Here is a 22,543-nt window from a genome sequence, read left to right as displayed (position 1 = left end):
CTTTATGTGAACTTTGTAAGGGAAGAGCAAAGGCAAGAAAATTCCTGGATCAAGACAATGATAGCTTGGTAAGTGAAGGAGGAAAGGGGGGAGAAAACCCAAAGCAATAAGAACCAACTCCCACAAGCAGACAAATGCCCATCCAGGCTCTGACCAATTTCTAATGAAGAAGATGGATAAGAAAAATTTTCTTAGCTTAAAGAATACTTCCAGATATAATTAATTTGTACTTAATTGGTTTCTGCACTTCAAATATTAGGTGCTTCACAACATTGCTTAGACATTATATAATCAAAATCCTCCAGGACTGACAGTGTTCTCAATACCCTTTTACAGCAATGGTTCCCACATTATTAGCACCTTTTGCCATTATCAGAACTATAAGTCTCAATAAGCAAAGCAACCTTTCCTCATGCTTGTGAATCAAAAATGTTGAGTACTGATTCTGCACTCTGTTTCTAATCCTACAACTCAAGCCAGCACCAACACGTATCTTGTTTAATGGGAAACTATTCAATTATTCTAGTAAGTTAGTTACCTTTTTCCTTGCTCATTCTTTTCAAGAGATAAAATTTAAAATAACATTGAACTATGGTAATTAAGAAATCCACTAGGAGCAATGCAGTTTCAGCAAGCTGCTGAATATGTAAGAGTACTGTTTGCTGTTAAGATATGCAGGTTTGCATAGACAAGTTTGGAGAAGCCACACCTGGGTACTGTGGCTGGAACACTGCATCATTTATTTGCAGAACAGCATGACAAATGGTTTTGATATGCTATCTTCCATAGGCTAAGTTAGTGATTATTCAGTAATAAAGGTGCACAAGCCTGACTTCTGGAGGGCTTGATAATGTTACCTGCAATCTGGTTCACTCTGACACCTATTTTATCATTTAAGACTTATTGTGTGTATATTCTGCTTTAGAATATCTCAGAAGTCTCACACATGAATTACAAAGCAATTGCTCTGGTCTCCAGCTGAATTCAGCACAGTGAAAGGAAATTAACTGCAAGCCAACAGGAATAGGCCCCTTGCCAAGGATTCCCAGCCTGCTGCCTGCTCCACCTTGTGCCTGGCTGTGATTCCAGCCCCAGCTGCACTTGGACATCCCTCAGCTCTGTCGGTTTTCTGCTCAGCCTGACTGGCACACCACAGCTCTGGGATGTCACTGTGGCTCAGGAAGTCCCTTCTGTCCTCACAGCACACAGCACATCTAAGTAGTGTGCTCTCTTCACTAATTTATCATTAGGGATAATATTTTTTTTTTCATTCAGAACTGCACTGTTTATGAAGGCAATTCTAAATTTAGAAGTTTGATTATTGAAAAACAGCTATTTAAAAATGCTATTCAGGCACAGTTTCACTGTTTCTCACAGTGAAACTTTAATTAAGTGGTGATGTCCTCATTCAAAGCTACAAGCTTTTTCAAAGAAACAAGTATGATTATTTTCCTTACTGCCTTTTTGTAATAGTTCATTCTTTGATCTACATAAAATTTTAAAGTGTCACTTCTGCAAAATTAAGATTCCAAGCAGCCATTTAAATAATTATCTAACTTCAATTGTTTTGAGATGTAGTTGACTGAGAACAGAAGTTTTAATGATAGTTAAATAGCTTTAACTGCTTCAGCAAAGTAATTAAGGTTTCCTGCCATTAATAAAATCTACTGTAAGTATTCATGAATATTAAGTCGGAAAGAATCCATACCATATCCTATGAAGTACTTGATTTGCGTGCTGAAATACAAACTAGTCAAGATTATTCAATTTTATATATATATATATATATATATATTCAGTCAGTAAAATGTACACACTAAGTTCTGGTAGAGACAGACTTACATATATGTGAATGCTAGTTATCTTCTCAGCAGCATAATAAAACAAAAAAAATTGTACATACAATATTTTGATTTAAAATTTAAAAACAAATGAGAAAAAGATGACTGTAGGATCTTCCTCCATAATACTAACCTCCCATTTTCCTTTACAACACAATTGTAATGATGAACATAAACAAAAGAACTTGCACTGCTATCTCTGCTACTTTACAGCTTAATTATCACTGTTCATCAAAACACACAAAAATTACAAATCTGATACTCACTGTCCAAAGAATTTAATAATAAAAATATGTTAGTGTTAGGAGTATGAGTTTGCCCTTGGAAATGCAAAAGACATTTTAAAGCAAGAGCACTATAATCCTTTATTACAACAGCAGCAGCAGCAGAAAAGAGGCACTGCAAAAGAAAAGAAGCTTCTTCAACATTTCTAAAAATAGCCCAAAGCCTCAGCCAATATATTGGCTAGAGAGGATACATGCAAGAAAGGTTCTTCAGTGTTAGGTCAAACACTAATTGCATTTCACCACCTCCACTGTTATTCCCCAAATAAGAATGATTTAATACAGCTTTTATTTAATATATCTTCCTAAGTCTGTCTTCCTCAGTTTACTAATGGAAATTATTTCAACAAACACAAAAGGCAGAAATGAGTATCAGGTAGTCTCAACATCTCATCAAATCTTACACCAGGTCAGTGCTGAGAGCACAGCAGCTGAATCACACACAGCCACAGATGCTCTGACTTCCACCAGAACTGCAGGAATTAAAGCCTGTGTGGAGCAGAAAGGGTGAAGTCTGGAGTACAAAAAAAGAGCTACCAAAAAGAGCAAAGAGAACACAAGGTGCATCAAAACATTACTGAAACCACTTAATTCTGCAATTTGAGTGAGAATGTTAGAAACATCTCTAACAGACTGTGATGGAGTTATACTGATCCAGAATGTGCTTATGAGAATCCTTTATGCATTTTTAAATGTCCAGGAATAGATAAAACAAGATGTGATCTGAGATATATATATATATATGTAATATGTATGAATGACTGACTTACTGCAGCCACACACAGTACCAAAGGTGGAGATGTGAAGAGCTGTCTGCCTAGATCATAACCAGAGACTGAGGTGTGAGTGCATGTAGCTTAAAAATCCAATTAGACACAGGCCATCTATACTGACAAATTCCTAAAAGGAAATTCTGAGTTACTGGCTGAGTTCTTAAAGAGCTAATAATAGCCTTTGATCATTGTGTTTGTCCCATTCCAGACAGATTTATGGTAAAATCTCCTTGCTAGTGTTGAAAGCTAAGCCAAGGACAAGCACAGCTACTGCATTTATATGTGCCATGCCTAAAGACAGCAGTTCAGTTCCAAAAATTCAACTTTCTGAGCTCTGTAGCTGTGTCATACAGTACTTTGTAAACACAAAATAGCACAGAATATATTCAGTAAGTTATCTTATTTTTAATATGGAAGAGTGATAAGCATCATTGCTGTTTATGTAAAGAGATTATATTAATCAGACATCTAATACAGTAAAAGAAAACAAGTAAGAGGGATTGAAGGACTTTGTTTTTTGCAGGATTTGAATTCCTTATTCACTGTTATACAAGTTGTCACTTATAGATAAAACACTACACTGATTTGCCATGCATCTTTTTATCAACTTGGTCTTGACCATCTTATTTCTTAAATCAATACTGCTGTTTCACTTCTAATATAGTAGTCTGAAAACACTACCAGCATGCAGTGAATAGACTGAAATGAAAAACCATGATTTATAGAGAAGGTGGGGTTTTGCCCCTGCTGTGTGTTTTCAACAGATTCCTTCTAAAGAATAGCTTAAAACTTGAAAATTGGTTTCTGAGAGCATTTTTACTGCTGAAGGAATACATGTCTTCAAATGTTTCCTGACCTTCACACTTACACAGGGTACTTGGTTGCAAATAATTTTCATTTATTTTGCATCTTGCTTCAAAAGAGCTATTCCTGGCTTTGTGCTCTGAAATTCTCTCCTCCACAGTTTGGCACCTGCCTGCTTGGAGCCTTTGATCATATAAGATGTATGATACAATTAAAATCAATAACCTAGGCTTCACATATTCAATTACTTTTATATTCTCCACCAGTTCTTAACAGGATTATATTGATTCTCTGTGGAAGTCATGTTGTCTATGGAGTTGGGGCAAATGTATCAAGATTAAGTATCTGTCTCTGGTGCTGATAATTTAGATAATTTAGAAATTATAACACAGTTTAAAATATGTTTTTCCAGCTTGTCATCAGTCAATTCTCCAAATTTAGTTTTATTCTTGTCCATTGTGAGGAGTAGCAAAACCATCCCAGCACATGCACTGGGTGTGTTCCAGTGCTGCTCTTTGGTGCAGGATTTCTCTCCCTGCTGACACTCCTGAAGGAGTATTTGTGCATTGCCCTGGGGAAGGCTTACCTCGATGACCAGTGTGGCTGTATGCTTCTTGCCATACATCCTTGGCTTGTATCCCACTGTTATATGGGTTCCCACAGTGCCTTCTGGGAGAAGTTCTCCAGCTTGTGGCATCACAAGGAAATCGGGATCACTGCCTGGCAGGAAGTGTGCAGTGAATGGCTCTGGGTACCTGCAGAAATGCACAGGAGACTGTTGTGCCATTTACAGCATCTTCACAGAATTTATCTGCAATCTAACACTTAGGCCACCATGTGGCATGACTCAGGAAACATGGCATGGAATGAATATGGAACATTAACAGCATTCTTACTTACAGAATAATTTTTCTGTGGTACTTCTTTATTTATACACAGGGACCTGCATACTGGTATTCAATTTCAAACATATTTGCATGCTATTATAAATAGTATATTAACTATGGAATAATGATAGCATTTGCCACTAGGAAAAAAAAAATCATTCGACTTGTAAAGATATCATAATAGTGATAGAAGTAAATTCCATATCAGAGTAGAAATCCATTTTTCCTATTAATAGTACTCCCTTTTCCAATCCCTAATCAAATAAAACTGACAAGCTACCCATTTTATTAAGGTTTATGACTAGAACTTAATTTGCATTCTGGCAGAGTGTTACTAGACTAGGAGGGAGTTCTGAAAGCCTTGAAATGAAGATATGAAAAATAATAATTTTTATCACTGTTTTCACATTTTTCATATCCCACAGACTGAACATTTTAAGATCTTGCAGTAACACAATTAGGTTCTTCTATTGATAATATTGTGTATCTCTTATCTCAAAGAATTTCTGATACAGGTACTGCAGATCTTGTCTAATGCCTTGATTCACAGCAGTGATGTTGGACCCAAAGAAAATCCCTAGTCCTGGTGAAGACAGTGGCTGAGCACTATAAAACAATCCTAGGCCAATCCCAAACTAAAGCCTGTCCATTGCAATTCCTCAGGGACTCCCTGCCATAAACATTCTCAGCATGAAAAGAATGCACATTTTTGTATTTTCTGGTGAGGCATTATTCTCCTTTTAGTCTTTATATGTGTTGCTGAAGACAACTCTATCACTCTCTGAACAGAAGGAGAACACAGGAAATTGAAAGCAGAAATACAATGGGATGGTCAAAAATTAATCCACAACACCCTGGCACCGTACAGCAGGGCAAGTATCGTGCAACTTAGAGGGAATACATTTTCCTGTATTGATAAAACCAGAAGAATGAAAAGCTAATAGCATCTCCAAGAAAAGCTGCTCAAATCTGTTTATTCATGGACTGTCACACCAGAAATAACACTTTTCAAAGAAAATACCCACAAAGAAATGAAATTTAATATTTTACGGCCAGTTGTATCTCTGCGGAAATGTTCCACATTTCCTGGGCAAGCACTATCCTGTGGGTGGCATGCTAGGCCTATGTCATTTTGTTTAAAAATAGCCCTCTCTTGGAATATGTTCTCCTGAAAGGTTGTACTGTACTCAAAATGCTCTTGTGAAAAAAAGTCACACTGCCAGTTTATAGAAACAAACAGTGAGAGAGCAGAAAACAGAAACCGAAAAGCTTCTGTTGCCTCCAAAAAATGAACTGATACTTAGCAGTGCTGTTGGACTTAGGTGCAACAGCAAATTTAGCCTGGCTTTTCCTTTAGGTGACAGCATGGTGGGCAAAAGTACCGAATGTCTGAAACTACACTTCCAGTCTTCCAATCTTGACATCAAACTTATGCTAACAACCTCTTTTTGTCTGTGCTGCTGAGTTTATAGCCCTGGGCCATCAGCACTAATCCTGCTGGGCCTGAGCTCCCATCCATGTGCCAGATAAGCCTTGAATTTTCACATCTTTGTTTCCCAAAAGAAGTGCTCAGCTGTGAATGCCTAGAGCACACCTACTACACACAGACAGCAGGGATGGGATCAAAAAGAAGTGATGGATCTAGACTGAGCAGCAGAGCAGAGCACTCATCAAAAATGCCTGAGATAAATATTCAAACCCTCATGCTGAAAACAGACCAGGACACAGGTCTTCATTTCCAGCACCACTGCTCTATTGACTAGCTTCAGGAACATTTTCAGGCAGCACTTTCTGTGTCCCGTGCTCAGTCTGTTCTCCAGTGAATAGTTAGGGATGAGAACTCCCAGTAAGTGCTTGGTGTCTTTGTAAGACATCCAAGAGCATGACTTGGACCACAGATGTGATGATGAAATGCTAGGGGAGATGAGGCAGGGGACAGGCTGCTAACACAGCAGATACAGGAAAATACAAATTTCATTCCTGCAGAAGTTGTCTCCTAGCAGGGAGTTATGCAACAGTAGCTTGCTTTGGAATTTTTCAGAGACATCAAAACAATCAGAAAACACAGAGAAAAAGCCACAGTTTTTGTCCAGACAAGGGGATCAGACACTTTAAAGTGAAACTGTCAGAAAACTCACCTATAATTATGCATAAGATATTTACCAATTCAGAGAAAAATAATGTTATTACATCACCCTTGTCAGATTTTAAAAATTGAAAGAAAAAAAAAAAGCTTTAAATAAAATCTGCATGTTTCTTGACAGCATTATCACAAGGTACTAGAGGCAGCTATAATTTCTGAGTAAAATACATAAAGGCATATGAACTTGCATGAACACATAAAATCAAAGCAAAAATATCCCTGTTCCCAAAGCCTGTCAGTTTTAAACAAAAGAGTTAGGGTGTCTACTGGATGCAAAATGTTTCTCAGAGTAGAAACTATGGCCAAGTAAGGAAAATAGAAATCCTGACAAATTAAATGAATAGCTATAATATGATAGGCCAGCAGGGATTGTGATGAAGATGGTACAAAAAACAGCCATTAAAAAATTACACATAATCAGAAACAGAAACCTTCACTGATAAATCTTGCATTGTTTTAAAAATAAATCTAAAGATGCCCCCTGAGACAAAACAAGCAGTGCTTTCACTGCTGGGTACCTCACAAGCACAAGTAAATTGCTTTTACTTTCTCATCTTTTATAATAAAAAGAAAAATAGAGAATAAATTCCCAGAATAGCACCTGAACTTCAGACATAATTTTCTGTGTCTGTATATTTTGTGTATAATTAAAAATTAATAATTATGGTTTTTTAAAAATTATTAAAATTTAATTCCTCCTTTTTGATTACTCCTTCAAGTGAAAGAGCTCTGGAGTCAATGTTTGGCTTGTCATTTCTCAGCCATGAAGGTCAGTTGTGAGGCAGTCTGCACTTTTTCAAGAAGGGTGGCAGATATGAACATACTTCATAAAGCTTAATGATGTGTAGAGTTTTGAAAACACAAATAAACCAAGCACAAATGAATTAGAAAATGTAAGGGCAGAAGCCTTATAAACCAAAGAATGTAAATGTGTTTTCCCATCTGTCTTTCCTTAACTCCTCTCATAATGGTTTGATACTGCCCTCAGACAACACAAAATCTGTCCTTACTCAAATAATGAACAAGAGTAAACACTAACTTGAATTTAAATAATAATTGTACAATCAAATAATGAGAACCTGGAAAAGAGGAAATTGAGCTGGTCTTACATGGACATTTTTATAATTACTCCTTTATCCTTGTCCTTATATAGAAGTCTATGCTTATCAGTGTTCTCATGCTACACAATTTTCAAATTATTAAACTTAAAAATAATAGCAGCTTACATCTTCAACCAAAAAAAATTTATATTCCTGTGGAGATCACACTCCAAATCTTATAAAATATTCATAAAAACTGAAAATATTTATTCAATTTTATTAAATAATGGCTCAAAATAGGTTTAATGTTTCTCTTCCCAAAACTACTGAAGCAGTAAATTATTCCTGTAGAAATGCATTCCTTTACAAAACTCAGCATTTTAAAAAGCCATGCATAAAAAATACCAGCACGTAGTCCTTTTGGTCAAATGCTTGGGTATTTTTTGCTAATAAAAGAAGAGTAACAAAACATCTTAATCTGTAAACTAGGTAACTGCTTCAAGAAATAAGGGATATGAAAATGTTACAACAGTTCAATCATAACTAAACTTATTTCTTTTAAATTGTAGTTCACATCTGTGGGATGACACAAGAAATTTCAGTTATTACACAGTCAAGTCCTTAAAACATATTAACTGTATGCATTTGTCAAATTCTATAGAATTATTAGTGATACTTGGTATGATTTAGATAATTTCTTATCAACAAAAAAAAAAATACAATGGAAAAGTAAATTAGTAACTCATTATTATTCATAAAAATTGGTTATGTTTGATACCCAAATCAACTCTGGTTTAATGGACCACTCTAAATCCTGAACTCTGAACTTCAGAAAAGCTTTAAAACTCCACCTATCACTTCTTTGGAAAGGCTGCTTTAGAATTAAAGGACTTTCAAAAAATATGTTATGCAAACACTGCATGACAAATGCCTGTCAGGGAATGCTTTACCAACGTTTGCACATGCTGTAAAACCAGAGCAGGAGTTAGAGGTTCTATCTTCACAAGCTGATTTCTGTCTCATCCCTGTAGAGCCCAGGGGTGCTATTTGCAGATTGACCGATGAGTGCATACAGGTCCTGGTTAAACATGTGCCATGTCAAGGACTGTATTGTTAGGAAGGATGATCATAACCTTGTGAAAGGTCTGCTGGATGTTTACATTACCAATATTTTCCACTACTCTCCATTCAGGCTCCAAAAAATGGAGCCCAGTCAACATTTGTGCTTTGCAGCTGCCACTGTGTGGGAAGTACTAAGAGGAAGTATTCTAATTACATCTTTAGATTGGTGGTAGAATTTTGCAGAACTGCTAACGAAGAGATTGGCAGAGGAATCAATCCAGGCCTGTAATATACACAGCAATGTGTGAGAGAGTGAAGGAGAGGATGCATGAATTGAGAACTTACAAAATGCATTTTCTTGCAGCATACTTAATCCTGGCTTGTGGTATTTCTAATAAAATACAGCAGTAATTAGAGTAAAATAGAAATGGTTCTTAAAACTGTAACTGTAAATATTTTTTTGTTGTTGTTTTCCCTTCAAAATAATGGAGGATACAGAAACAAAATGGGTTGCCCCCTAATTCCTCAGAATTAAAATGAATTTTGTCTGACCAAGGAATGTTTTTAATTAGACATTTATTCTATGCAGTAAGAAATATGCATAGAAGAAACAAGGAAAATCTCCAATGAAAAGTAGGTTAAGAAAACTAAATCTGCATGTGCAGCCATTTTAAAGCCTAATTTCATCTTTATTCTCATCTCGCCAGCCCACCAGTTTGGGGCTTTTTTCCTCTTTATTCTAGCTCTGTTTCCATAATCAGATGGAGCCTTGGATTTTGCAGATGCTCCTCTGTGGAGATCACATCAACATGAGGCTGTTTGCTTTTTGAGGCTGTAACAACAAGTGCCACGTTTTTTGGAGGGGCAGTTTGAGTTTATCCAAGAAGTTGCCTTAATTTAACAAATATGCTGCTTGTGCTAAACACAGGACTGGAGTGACAGGGCAGGACGGAAAGATGGAAAAAATCCTACTGCATATGGGAAGTTTGATTGTACATGATTGTAACAATCACTAACAGGTGTGTGGGAAGACAGAACTAATTTGGTGAAAGGAAACTGTGCATAAAAAAAAGCAGACAGAACAAATAGGAGAGAATTATCCCCCAGCTTGACTAAACCTTCAAATGTAGTGTAGTTTACAAAAGATTTCCAAGTGCATATAGTGTTCACAAATATGTCTGTCTGTCTGTCTGTCTATCTATCTATCCCCTATCCCACACATCTCATGCTGGCTACTGAAGTATTTGCCATAAGGAAAACATAAGGGAACATTCTGCTGTAGGTGGACACCAGTATTTTAATGTGAAGAAATAAATACAACCATCCAAGTAACCCTGTACAGGAAGACAGAGCAGTAAATAAGCTCCAAAACCCCCTTCTGTATTAATGCAAATGTCCTGATCCCAAAATTAATTGATGAAAAATACATTAAGTTATCTTCAGTATGCCAAATATAGAAATGGCTAGTTTTCGTAAGGAAAGTATCACTTTGGGAGTTTTTATTTTATGTTTCAGCTACAGATTTCAACATAAAAAAACAGATTAATAATTTAAGATAGATATCAAATAAATTTCTCTAAGTTTTATTTCCAAGGATAATATTCTATCCTTTTTGGTTAAAACTGCTGTCTTTCTGTAAACCATTGGCATTCAATAATGCATTTGGTATTAAAACAAGCACTAATATTATCTCAAACATTAGAGGTTTATACTAAAACAAATTACTCCAGTGGAAATGCTGCCAATGATTTCAGCTGGTGTTGAATTACTCCTGCATTTATGATAAAACCCGAAAAAGGTCATCCATGAATGTTAAGAAGTGGTAGATTTTTCTTATTTAGGAAGTAAAATCTCCTAATTTGACTCCAATCAAACTTAATGTCAATAGAAAAAACCCTTCAACAACATGTCCCTTTGAAATTTTTAAAGCTGAAAGTAAAATATTGGCCTACTCTATTCCCACTGACAGAGGTGCATATAGTTTTAAAAAATACATTTGTTTTCTTCATGCAATAAAAGTGTTTAGCTGTATTCTCAGTATCTTTCATTATTTTCTGGAGCAGATATTGGGCTATTTCTCATTGTGTGAATTTTAAATGTATTGAAAGGGTGCACTGCATATTTTCATGAACTGCTGGAGCTTTCATTATTGCAGATCACTGTGAAGAGCACAGGAATGACGTCCCATTTTTAACTGATCATCCTTCCAAAATCATTAATTCATTCTGAGATAGCCTGTACACTCTGAGGATTTTGGTGGGGGGGTGAGGGGAATGTGGAATTTAAGGAGGAAGGTCACATTTGAGCTGCACTAGCTGTAAAGAAAAAGAAAGCTAAATCCATTGATCTCATAGATTTATTGTGGAGCACTGAAGATCCTCATTCAATGTGGTGTGTGTATATATATGCAAGAATCCTAATCTGTTCTTAATAAGATACTGAGCCTTTTTTAGGGCCTGTGGTTCTCATATATTATTTGTTGCATCACTATGCACCCTGTTAGCTCAAAAAGATGCACAGGTGTTCTCACTGATGCTGTGCAACCTCTCTCTCCTGGCAGTAGCAGGAGGAAAAGACACATCTACAGAGCTCCTCCCTAGCAGGTTACTCAGAAATACACCTGTTTCCCCCACAGTTACTCCCCAAGAAGCAGTGCCATGAGCTACTGTCCAGCATAAGAAAAGAAGACATCAAGTATCTATACAGGCAAGGAGAAAAAAACCCCATCTCTATTAAAATAACAGAACTGCTTCTCTATGGATTGTGCTGTGAATTGATTACTAAGAAAATTCCAAAGGGCTGATCATTTTTTTTTCCAGGGAGGATCTATAGCATGGCACTTTTTCACTATCCTATTCAAAATTTTTAAACCATGTTTTAATATTTAATTGTTTTATTTTTAATCTAAACAATTTGAGTTATTCAGGCACTAAATTACACCTGTAATATATGCTTTTCTTATGTAATTGCTTTTAATCTTTAGGTCCTCTATACTATGTGTTGGTTGTCTGAGCGCTCTACTTCTATGCAAAACCTCCATCACCAAAATCTCCTAAGCAAATCACTGGTAAGATAAAGCAATATATAATTTATAGAGCAGTTCACAGAATCACAGAATGGGTCAGGTTGGAAGGGATCCCATTGGGTCATTAGATCCAGCCTCCCTGCTCAAGTGGGGTCACCCCAGAGCCCACGGCACAGGATTGTGTCCAGACAGTTCTTGGATATCTCCACTGAGAGAGACTCCATACCCTCTCTGGACAATCTAGTCCAGTGTTTGGTCATTAAACATGAAAGAAATTATTCTAATGTCGAGGTGGAGCTTCTGTGCATCAGTTTCTGTCTGTTCCTCGGGTCCCACTGCTGGGCACCACGGAGCAGAGCCGGGTCCATCCCCTGCCCCTCCCTGCAGGCACTGACACACAGGGATGGGGGCCCCTCTCTGCCCTCTCTTCTCGAGGCTGGACAGGCCCAGCTCCCTCAGCCTGTCCTCAGTGAGATGCTCCAGTCCCTCCATCATCTTTGTCACCCTCCACTGGATCTGCTCCAGGTCCATGTCTCTCCTGTCCTGAGGAGCCCAGAGCTGGACACAGCACTCCAGGTGATCCTCACAGGGCTGAGAAGCAGGATCCCCTCCCTGACCTGCGGGCAGTGCTCCTCTGAAGGCACCCTCATGAGTGGAGCTCCTGGTGCTCTTTTTGACACAGAGCTTTTTTACTACATGCAAACATTCAATTTTGCATTTGAAATGTGTGGGGGGAACACTTGCTATATAAAATAAAGTTGGAATTTGTTTAAGGGCAAAAGAGAATCTATCTTCCATCACGGCTCTTCCTTTGTATAACTGTAATGACTCAGGTTTTATAACACCCTTCTGGAGAACATCAGGTATCTTCACTGCTATCCAACACTTACCAGGAGATTACAGTATTGCCAGAGCAATTGCTTTGCTTTTGTTCCTGAAACAGCCATTCTATTGAAGCTGTTAACTTGAACACTGTGATAGAAGCCTTTGTCAGAGTACTCAATTAACATCACTGACAGATGTCTAAAACCTGGAACAACTGTCCATCTTAGAAACACAGCTTTTGGAAATAAGCTTAAAAAAATCACTTGTAACCAAATACACTTCCTGATGAGGATGAAAACCAAAGGATGTATCCACAATGAAATCTGCAATCAATCTGTGTATCTGGCACAAATATGCAAAAATTATATATTAACCGGGGTTTCTGCAGGACTTTGAAAAAAGGTGAGTAACGAAATACTGAAGAATTACACCATTATTTTAGCAAGTGGAAGTAGAGATTAATTCATAGCACACTTACGTAATACAATAGGAGTACTTTAAAAAGAATGGCACATTTAAAAATTTTTAAAGCACAGTGTGAGGGAATGTTTTTAACTTGGTGTAAGCACAAAGTACCTTGAAAAAATCTATTAGTAAAAGCATTAGCTTTTAAAGTTTTCCTAGTGAGCCTTTAATAGCACAAAATTATTATCATTCCTTAACATTGTATTACACATTTTAACATCCTCCCAAGCCTTTCAGGGCAAAAAAAAAAATCATAACATAAACATCTGGATCTATTCCACAGATTTTCTCTCAAGCCAAAGCCTAAATGTAGAATGCTTCTATTTTCTACAACAAAGCTTCAAAATCACATTTGTTACTTCAACAATGCAGCCCTTGAAAATGAGGATGAAATAGCTGCATCCCACTTATGTGTGTGTTGCCCAAATTTATTCTAAGCAATGTGTTTGAGTAGGAGTCGTACCCTCAGAAAAGTGCATAAATTCTTGAGTGTAAGTGTTTTACCTTGTCTGGCTTGTGAGCTTAAAGCCAACTATGGATTCCTTATGGAGGCCAACTGCTTCAATGTTGATCACATCATCCACTTCTGGCTCTGTGGCAATGAACACCAATGGAAACTTCCAAAGGCCTCCTGCAGTACACTGAATTACAACAGTTGCCTCATTCCTTAAAATTTTAGAAAACAACAGTCAATAAATAGAAAAACATTATAAAACATGAACTGATTAATGTACAAAAAAAAATCTTTGAGTGCGTAAAAGTAAACTGCAGTAAAATGAAAATACTAATTATTTTAAACTGGAATACATCCCTAATTTTGAGTGGAAAAACTTGACTGGAATGTAGATTAAATAGCACTAGATATTTACACAAATATCTAAAAAACATAATATAGAAAGAACATAATGTGGAAGTAAGATTCCTGGCATAGCCATGAGTTTTTATACTTCTTCTGCTTGCTCTCTTTTGAATAATAATTAAAAAAAAAAAAAAGCCTACATGTATTTTACTAATTATTCTGTATTTACTGTGATGTTAGAGAATTTTGTCCAGAACATATTAGCAGTTCATAGTAGGATCAAATATATCTGACAAAGGTCTATGTACATAAGGAAAATGCCAGACTCTGATGCCTTCGGACTCTCTAAGAGAGTTGGTGCTGTAGATTCTGAAGATAACAAAACTAATTAATTGCAGTCATTGAGTCCTCTGCAGGAAGCCTAGATCTTAAGCACATAAAGATAAAAAAATCCAAACCAAATTAAAAAATAATAAAATAAAAAGAAACGCCGACAGAGTAGAAATGACAAGATTTTCTAAATTCACCTCCCTCTGACACAATGACACTGAATCACGTGGGTGGATCATTCTTCCTAAAGGTTTGCTCTTTGTTTATTTCATTAACCTTCTGGACCACTGCAAATAAAGAGTAATCTCCTGCCTCCTGAAGATAACTCTTTTTATGCAATCCATGATACTCAGCAGTGACTGTTCCCTAACATTCCTGGTAATGTCAGGACTCTTTACTTTGTGCCTGCAGGTCACAAAAGCTTCTTTTCAACCTCCTCCTGACCCACATCTGACTGTACCCAAAGAAAGGGGCAGCTTCCCTCTCTCCAAAAGGGTCTCCCTTCAAGAGTTTCTTTTTAAAGAAGGGAGATGTTCTTATGTAAATCAAAGCATATACATGATTTGTCACATCACAGTCTAAAAAAGGAGAATAATTTCCTGTGGATCATTGTTACTGGGGCAGTAGAAACTAATTTCCAATTCAACTACCCCACCCAGTCAAAGAATATGTACACATGCTTGTCTAGGAAAAGTTTTCCAAGACTGACAGATCATCTTGTTTGCATGTTTTTATGAATTATGAGAACAAATAATTTTCATTGGGAGTCTTTCAATATTCCAATGTTTTGTAGTAAAACGATGCACGTATACAGACTATGGAAGTAACTCAACAGAACCACCTCACAGGCACCAAAAAGAAACAGTCAGTTTTAACACCAAAGATATTGTACTGAGAAGCAGCAAGGGAGAAAATCTAAACCAGTATCTCTCAGAGGTAAAAATAAAATGAGGAAAAGAATGCAGGGAAATTATTAGATAAGGAGGAGTGAGCAGACAGGATTTCATTACTTGTTCTTTTGGTAGTAAGGAACAGGACCTTACCTCATTGGTTTGTTAGGTGCAAACACTACATTAAAGATCAGTGTTACAATTCTGGATTCTGTATCCCATTCTTTTTCAACCAGCTCCATACCAACAAAGGATTCAAGCTGAGATCTAATTTCATTTGATTGATATTGCAATTCATACAGAAATTCCAGTGTTGCAGAGGAACCTAAATGATACAGAAGAAAAATATCAGCCTGTGTGCACTGTAATTTCACACAGTTGGTTGGCTCAGTGTTACAATTCTTGCATTTGTTAATAAAAATGACAAATGAGTAAAACTAGCAATTATCTAAAACTTAAGTGATTTCATTCTGACTCCATAATAAAATCTTCTCATTTCATATGACAGGCTATATAGTTTCCAGCAAAATAGAAGGTGGAAAACTTACTTGGGATATGTGAATGGCAATAGCAATATTGCTCTGTCTGGTGAGATACTTCTAGTTCATCAGCCAAATGAAATTTTCATAATACTCTTTTTGAGTAATGCCATTGGGATAATTGAAAAAAAAAAACCCCATCATTAAGGACATCAATGCCATTGATGGCTGCAAGCCCGAGACACAGAATACAGAGAAATAGTGAAGATGTCACCAGCAGCCTCTTCTCTCATTCCCTGAAGCAACTATGAAAAAGCTAAGTAGTAATGATATAAAAATAAACAGCTGAGCTTCTTGAATCAAATGTCTACTCCAGCTGTAATAAAGGAAACTGAGATACTCAGGATACAATAGTAATTTGCGCACAGAAGGGAACATTTCTATGAGGAAAAGAATCTCAAGCTGCTAATCCATTAAAAAGTTTTACACATTTTATGGATGAGAAGTGTTTTAACACAACCACTAACTCCTACAGGAGATTTTATTTTACTGTGACCACCTATCTCAGGGCACATTTGAATTTGCACAGCTGAATACAAATGTACAGAACTGCTGTGTGTGCATCCCTGTACACATATCCTGGCTGCATAGTGCCAGGCAGCTGCAGAGTTAATTCCCAAGGCCTTCTGACTCAGAATTCTAAAACACAGATGACAGATTTGTTTATATAAAAAAGTCCAAGTGACAATGTTTGAAAAAAGCTTACTTTGGTACTGCCAATCTGTAAAACCACCCAAATTTAAGTGAGTATGGAGATGCCGTCCCACACTTCTAGTCCTTTGTCCTTCTCTGAAATGCACAATTTCCTCTTCCCACTTCAAAAGCTAACAGGAGGTATGACATTTTGTTGCTTCATTTTTATAACACAAAGATTAACTCTAAGAAATGTGGCAGTTTATACTGAACCATTTGTAACTCTTTAAAATAGACTCCTCACAGACCTCTGTACAATATATACCAGATTAGAGTCACACAGATGTAAGCAAAGTATTATCACCAGGGGTTATCAATCATAGTAGATTAGATACACACTGAGTACCAAAATACAGGATTTCCATGTATTGATCCATATTTGGAAGGACTTCATTACAAAAACTGTAATTTTTCAAAATTAAATTCAACATGAAAATTTTTTCCTACAGTCTATTAAACTTAGGACCATCCTACATTGTTTCATCCTTGCTGTTTTTACATTTGAAAAATGTCATGTTTATGTCATGCATTCAGATTCCAACACAGCCCAAGGCTTTTAGGAGTCACCCTTGACAAATGCTAGAACATGAAGATTCAGATGCTGACAATCAGTGGAAGAGAAAGGATGACACAATCTGGAGCACTTCACAGTGAAAAAAAACTGCAGCTGTTGAGCAGATGCTTCTTTCAGCAGTTATATCACACAAAACTACTCAGGAAAAGCTTATTTTATAGTTCAGGTGCTAGGAAGACAATGTTGGGAACTGCATGCTGCTTTTAATATCCAAACATTTGGGTTTGGTTTGACATACATATATATATATATATATTTTTTTTTAATATATATATATATATGTACAACTTTTCAGTCAGAAGCAATTAATTATATTTTTTTTCTGTTCCAGACTGTTTTGCAACCTGTTCTATGCTTATATTAAGAAATTTTTAAAAATATTTTATACTTTCAACACTTAAGGAAAAAATGATTCATTTATGAATGCCAATATTTGGAAACTTGCTATATTGGTCTCTTCAGCTCATTTTGATCTAGACTGCTGATCCAGTTTAGCTCTGCTAAAAAATGTAAAACAGTTGTATTTTTTGTCACAGCTGCGCTGAAGACTCCTATATTATCATGCTGTGGGAATTCTCTGTGGAATGTTAATATTTGACTCTAGCAATACTGTAACACACTGCCTAAACAAACTGGCAGAACCTAGAAAAAAAAAGTTATGAAACAGCTAGAAAATTGTCCAATTTGTCAAATATTCAAAGTTCTCTTCATTCTTAGAATTCCTAGTTTCAATTAAAATGGCACAAGATGTAAAACATGGAGAATGCACTAACACTTTCTTTAAAGCAAAGTCAAATACAATATAACACACTGCTCAAATAGGCCTTGACCCCTTAGGCCAGGCTCTTTGTATGCTTTCATTCTGTTTTCATTTCAGTTCAGTTTTCTGAATCACCATTTTCAATACAGGTAAAATTCTTGTTTTATCTAATGCAAGATGTAAAATACACATGCAACTATAAAAGTATACCCCAATTAATCCACTCGTGTTCTGTAATAGAGATCAGCAGGGAGAGCTTTAGCCACATCTGACACAACATACAGATATTTATCAATCTGAACACTGGGAAGATATAAGCATGCTATTTACATACAGCTAGTTAAATCTAGGGAACAGAAATTTTGATTATAAAAATTATTGCTTCTTCCTATTTTCTGAATAACATTTTGCCTTTTATAAGAAGAGAAAATATGTTCTGAGGGAATTATTTCAAAACATTTTTTTTAATCACTAAACATTTCTTTTGAAAGGCAATTAATCTGTCTTCAAGCGTTTTAATTTGTGTAAATAAAGATGTCTAGAAAGGTAGTGTGCATTTAAGCAACACTTGTGTATACAGAGCTACTGAAGCACCTATGTTTAAAAACCAACCAGGCTTTTCAGCTATACAGTACTATGATTTGGCTGTCATTTATTTGCAAATGCTAGTAAGGACACTGGAATAAAAGTGTTGCAGTTTCTTTAAATAGCCTCTAAGAAGATGAAAGGGTATAGATCACTTTAAAAAAAATATCTATTTTATGACTCATAAGACTTACAGCATGAAAACTCCAAGGATTTTACACTCTGGGCAAACAAATTGGGGAAATGTGAATTTTTGTGACTGCTAGATTTACTGTAAAACTAATTAATAGATGCATGCATCTAAAATTAATGTATCTAAAATTTAAAGGACTATTCCAACAGATTCACAAAATAGTAATCTTAAAAATTTAAATAATATTTTAGTGGAAAAGAACCTGTATTCATGGTTCAAAAGAATTAGTAACAAAGGCATTTGTAGAAGGGCTATTGCCTACAGAAGGCAGGGAAAGGACCAGTGGATATTTCTGACCTCAGAATTTCAAGGTGTCAGGAGAGAAGCGTTTGTATCTCCCTCCTGTTTCTGAAAAGTGAGTGTTTGATTTCACTGAGGACCACCTCATGATACTCTGCATTTCCTGATGATAAAAATCTCTTGGCCACTGGCCTGGGAGGCTGCAGTGCCCTGTGGACACCCAGGGGAGATGTGGCTGCCTGAGCTCCCCACAAACAGCATTTAACCTCTGGCACACTTGGTGACATAAACGTGGCAAAGGGGAGCACCTCCCTAAGGGACCCCCTTTCCTTTCACACTGTCTCCCATTTCCAGTGAGACAGATGGAAATTAAAACTGTGATGGAAACATGCTCAGACTGCAAAAGTGCTTGTCCTCATTGCAGAGGCTTTTCCTTGGATGGACGCAGTAAAACAGAGATGCAAGTGAATTCACTTAACTGCTCTTATTTGTAGTCATTTCGTAAAGGAGGGAAGCACAATCACCAAATATAAACATGTAATTAAAGCCCAGGCATTCATAAATTTGCAGCTTCATGCTTTGCATAAACCAGATGAATTATTTTCACTTGGTGCTGAATGTAACACACTGCACTCATAATGATTTTTTACGCTGGTTCTGATAATTTTCCAAATTCCTAAAGTGTGGAATTGTGGCCCTGACACCTAACAAAGATTTCTTCCCCTCTTAATCTAATAGTCACCAAACTGCTAACACAGAAACTACGAAACCAGATGTTCATTTCTACCAGGTATCAGGCATCTAATCTTCACCTTCCAAATATTTTGAAATATTTTCCTACATGGTCCCTTTCGGGTCTCATCTGGCACTTGTCCTTTTCCTGCTTCTCCACTGTCTTCCAAGAGTTTTCACACAGACACTGCTGGCACCCAGGAGGCAGTGGGGAATGAACATCAAATATGCAGTTCTGCCTTTCCAGCAAAAGTAGAAGCAGACAGAAGACATTACAGTACATCAGATTAAATAATTATAATACTGTTTTCAAGTACACATTCAAATAAACAGCAACAAGTGAATTGCGAGAGTAATAAAGGGAAAAAGTAAAAAGAAGTGAGGTGGTCAACAACATCCTATCTTAAGTAGACATCCTAATTTAAGTAGATATCATATGGGTAGTAAGACATGAGATCTCGACTGATAATTATGTATCTGTTTCTCACTGTAAAATGTCACAACTATGGGACAATAGCAGCAGAATAAGCACATTGCATAAAACCACCCCCAAAGACCTGGCTGTAGTTAAATGTGCCTTTCACCAGATTTCTTCATACAATTATAAAAGAGCTGTATGTGGAGCATTAGAAATATAAGCAAGGATAACATAACTTTACTAAATCCCAGACACCAAATTAAACTCAGAGAAATTAATTAATAAAAAACCTGATCTGCTTCTGTTGATAATAAAATTATTGATCCTCATAGGAATTCAAGGAAATTCTCAATATAGTTCTGCCTATATATATTTGTATCTCTTCTCTGCAAGTTTTTCTTCTTCCATATCCAGCCAAAAATGTTCATCCATATCTTCAAGGCTCTACAAAATTCCACTCTTATCCACATCTTTTCCCCTGCATCCCACTGCCTATTTCCTTAGCACCTAATTGGAATACTTATTTCCTAAATTTCTCTTACATTCATTTTTTCTGTTTCCTAATTTTTCTCATTCAAAACATTTCTTTGAAAGAGGTATCTACTTCTAAATCAAGTTTCTACTGTAAAGAAGAAGCAAAAAGTAAAAAGCATTGCCCCCACACTTTTTTTTGTTTTGAGAATGTGTTTCTTCAAAACACTGCACAGTTTAGTGAATGAAATAGAAGCTTGTGAATCCATTTTATACATATGAAACACACGGTGTGCATCTACTATTGTTCCTTGCAACTTGTTTCCATATATTCTCTCTCCCTGAATCCCTTTTTTACTAATTATCTTTTTACTCTGCCTCCACACTTTCAATGCCTTCTTTATTCTCATATTACTTGCATAACAGAGTTGAAACAAAAACCTCAGAAAAATCAAAAGGATTCTCTTCAGCCCAAAGGATCTCACAATATCTGCCTTTGATCTGGCATTCTACTCAGATTTGTATGCTACTCTGTAAATTCATGCTATAATGGAAACAATTAAAATTTATTTCTTTATAACCATTATAATCCTTTTCCAACAAGTTCCCTCTTTTATTTAGCCGTGTCTTCATTTAGCCAGAAACTTTGGCAGATAAAGATCACACCTGTACCTTGGCATAGAAACATCAAAGCAGCTTCTTCAGGAAGGTATCTCATGATTTAGTCTTAATTCACACAGACATTATTTTTTTATGGAATCCAGAGTAATTTGCCTCACTTTCAGTGTTGCCCACAGAAATCAGTAACAACTCAAGCTGACTTTTAACCCGACCATTCCATCTGAACTCGCACACAACAGAGGCTAAATTGAAAACCCATATCACCATTTTTTTCAATAGTTCTTGACAGTTTTACACTATACTATGGTCTGTTACAAAAGCATATTTTATCTTCTGGCTTTTTTTAAGATACAAAACTGAGCCACAGAGAGTGGAACACAGCACTTGATCACTAGGGTCACATTCATTTGCTTCCTCTTCCTTACCCAACAGATTGCATTCAGTTACACATAAGACAAAACATCTATCACACAGGGTAGTATAAATTCCTCTACTAGAAGACATTTCATCTCATGGGAGGTACCCACTTGTATTATTTTTTGGATATAAATTAAGTTTCAAAATTAATAAAAGTTTCATGTAGTAAATTTCTGAGGTTTCACTCTTGTCTTCCTCAGCTGGCTTGAAGAAAGAGTGATGGTTCAAGGCTATCACTTCATAAAGTTCCGTGGTGGTTCTATGCAACTTCTATTTACTTGTCTTATAGTTTTAATATCTTCCTCTATCTCCAAAGCTTCAGATCAAATTGTTCTTAAACTGTCAAAACAACAGGCCTGATGCAGTAATTTATAAAACATAAAGTTTTATACATTCTACAAAATAATGGGGGAAGTTTGTTGAGGAATTTTTGTATCATGTTCTCTTGGAAATGTGTAGTGTGGGAGAGATGAAGGAGATCTAGAGATAATAACTTCATTTTCTGTAAGAACAACAAAACTTGAACAATGTAACTTCAGAGACAGAAAACAAGGATAAAGAATTTTATCACAGGAATGACAATAGGACGTAATAACCTGGAAATGGAAGAGCATTTGGGATAGGCTTGTTGCATGCATGCAGTTTTTTTACTACAGTGACGGTCTGATAAATTTTCTGAGGCAAATTTAGGCGCATAAATCCTCTGCTTTTCTATGACAAAAAGCATTCAAACACAGCTAAGAGACATAGGGCCACTGTCCCAGAAAAACCAAAGTTTGCATCTTAAGGGGTTTGACCAGCAATGCTTTTTTGGTGTCCCATAAATAATGAGAAATTAATTCAGAAAAAAGTGGAAATTAATGCAGACAGATCATTGTTAGGTATTATGATGTTCCAGAAGAACAGTTAAGGTCCTATAGAGCTGTGTTAGCCATGGCTCTGATTTACAGAAGCTTCCCCAAAATATCTTTACAAAACAAGGGTGTAGTGGTTCTGTTTCTATTGGAAGTAATGCCTCCTTATCACTCAGCCAAAGAGATTACAGGAAATTCTGTGAGCAAGAATGGGGAGAAAGAGCAATCACAAACACAGAGCAATTAAAGTCATTAATACATTCCTCCAGCTAATTATA

The 22,543-nt window shown here is 36.3% G+C and overlaps 1 protein-coding gene across 1 annotated transcript in view; it reads right to left on the bottom strand.

Moving 5' to 3' along the window:
- CFAP47 (cilia and flagella associated protein 47) overlaps positions 1-22,543 on the bottom strand; it is a 259,734-nt gene that overhangs the window by 5,214 nt on the left and 231,977 nt on the right. The window contains exons 61-63 of the mRNA XM_041487933.1: positions 15,322-15,493; positions 13,654-13,815; positions 4,289-4,457 (exon numbers count right to left, since the gene is read on the bottom strand). Of these exons, the coding sequence (XP_041343867.1) occupies positions 4,289-4,457; positions 13,654-13,815; positions 15,322-15,493 (503 nt within the window). The remainder of the gene's footprint in view (positions 1-4,288; positions 4,458-13,653; positions 13,816-15,321; positions 15,494-22,543) is intronic.

The sequence above is a fragment of the Pyrgilauda ruficollis genome, unplaced genomic scaffold (assembly GCF_017590135.1).
Source record: "Pyrgilauda ruficollis isolate IOZ18807 unplaced genomic scaffold, ASM1759013v1 scaffold85, whole genome shotgun sequence".
Taxonomy (NCBI): Eukaryota; Metazoa; Chordata; class Aves; order Passeriformes; family Passeridae; genus Pyrgilauda; species Pyrgilauda ruficollis.
The sequence above is the reverse complement of the archived record's forward strand: the minus strand, read 5'-3'. Positions and strand labels throughout refer to the sequence as shown.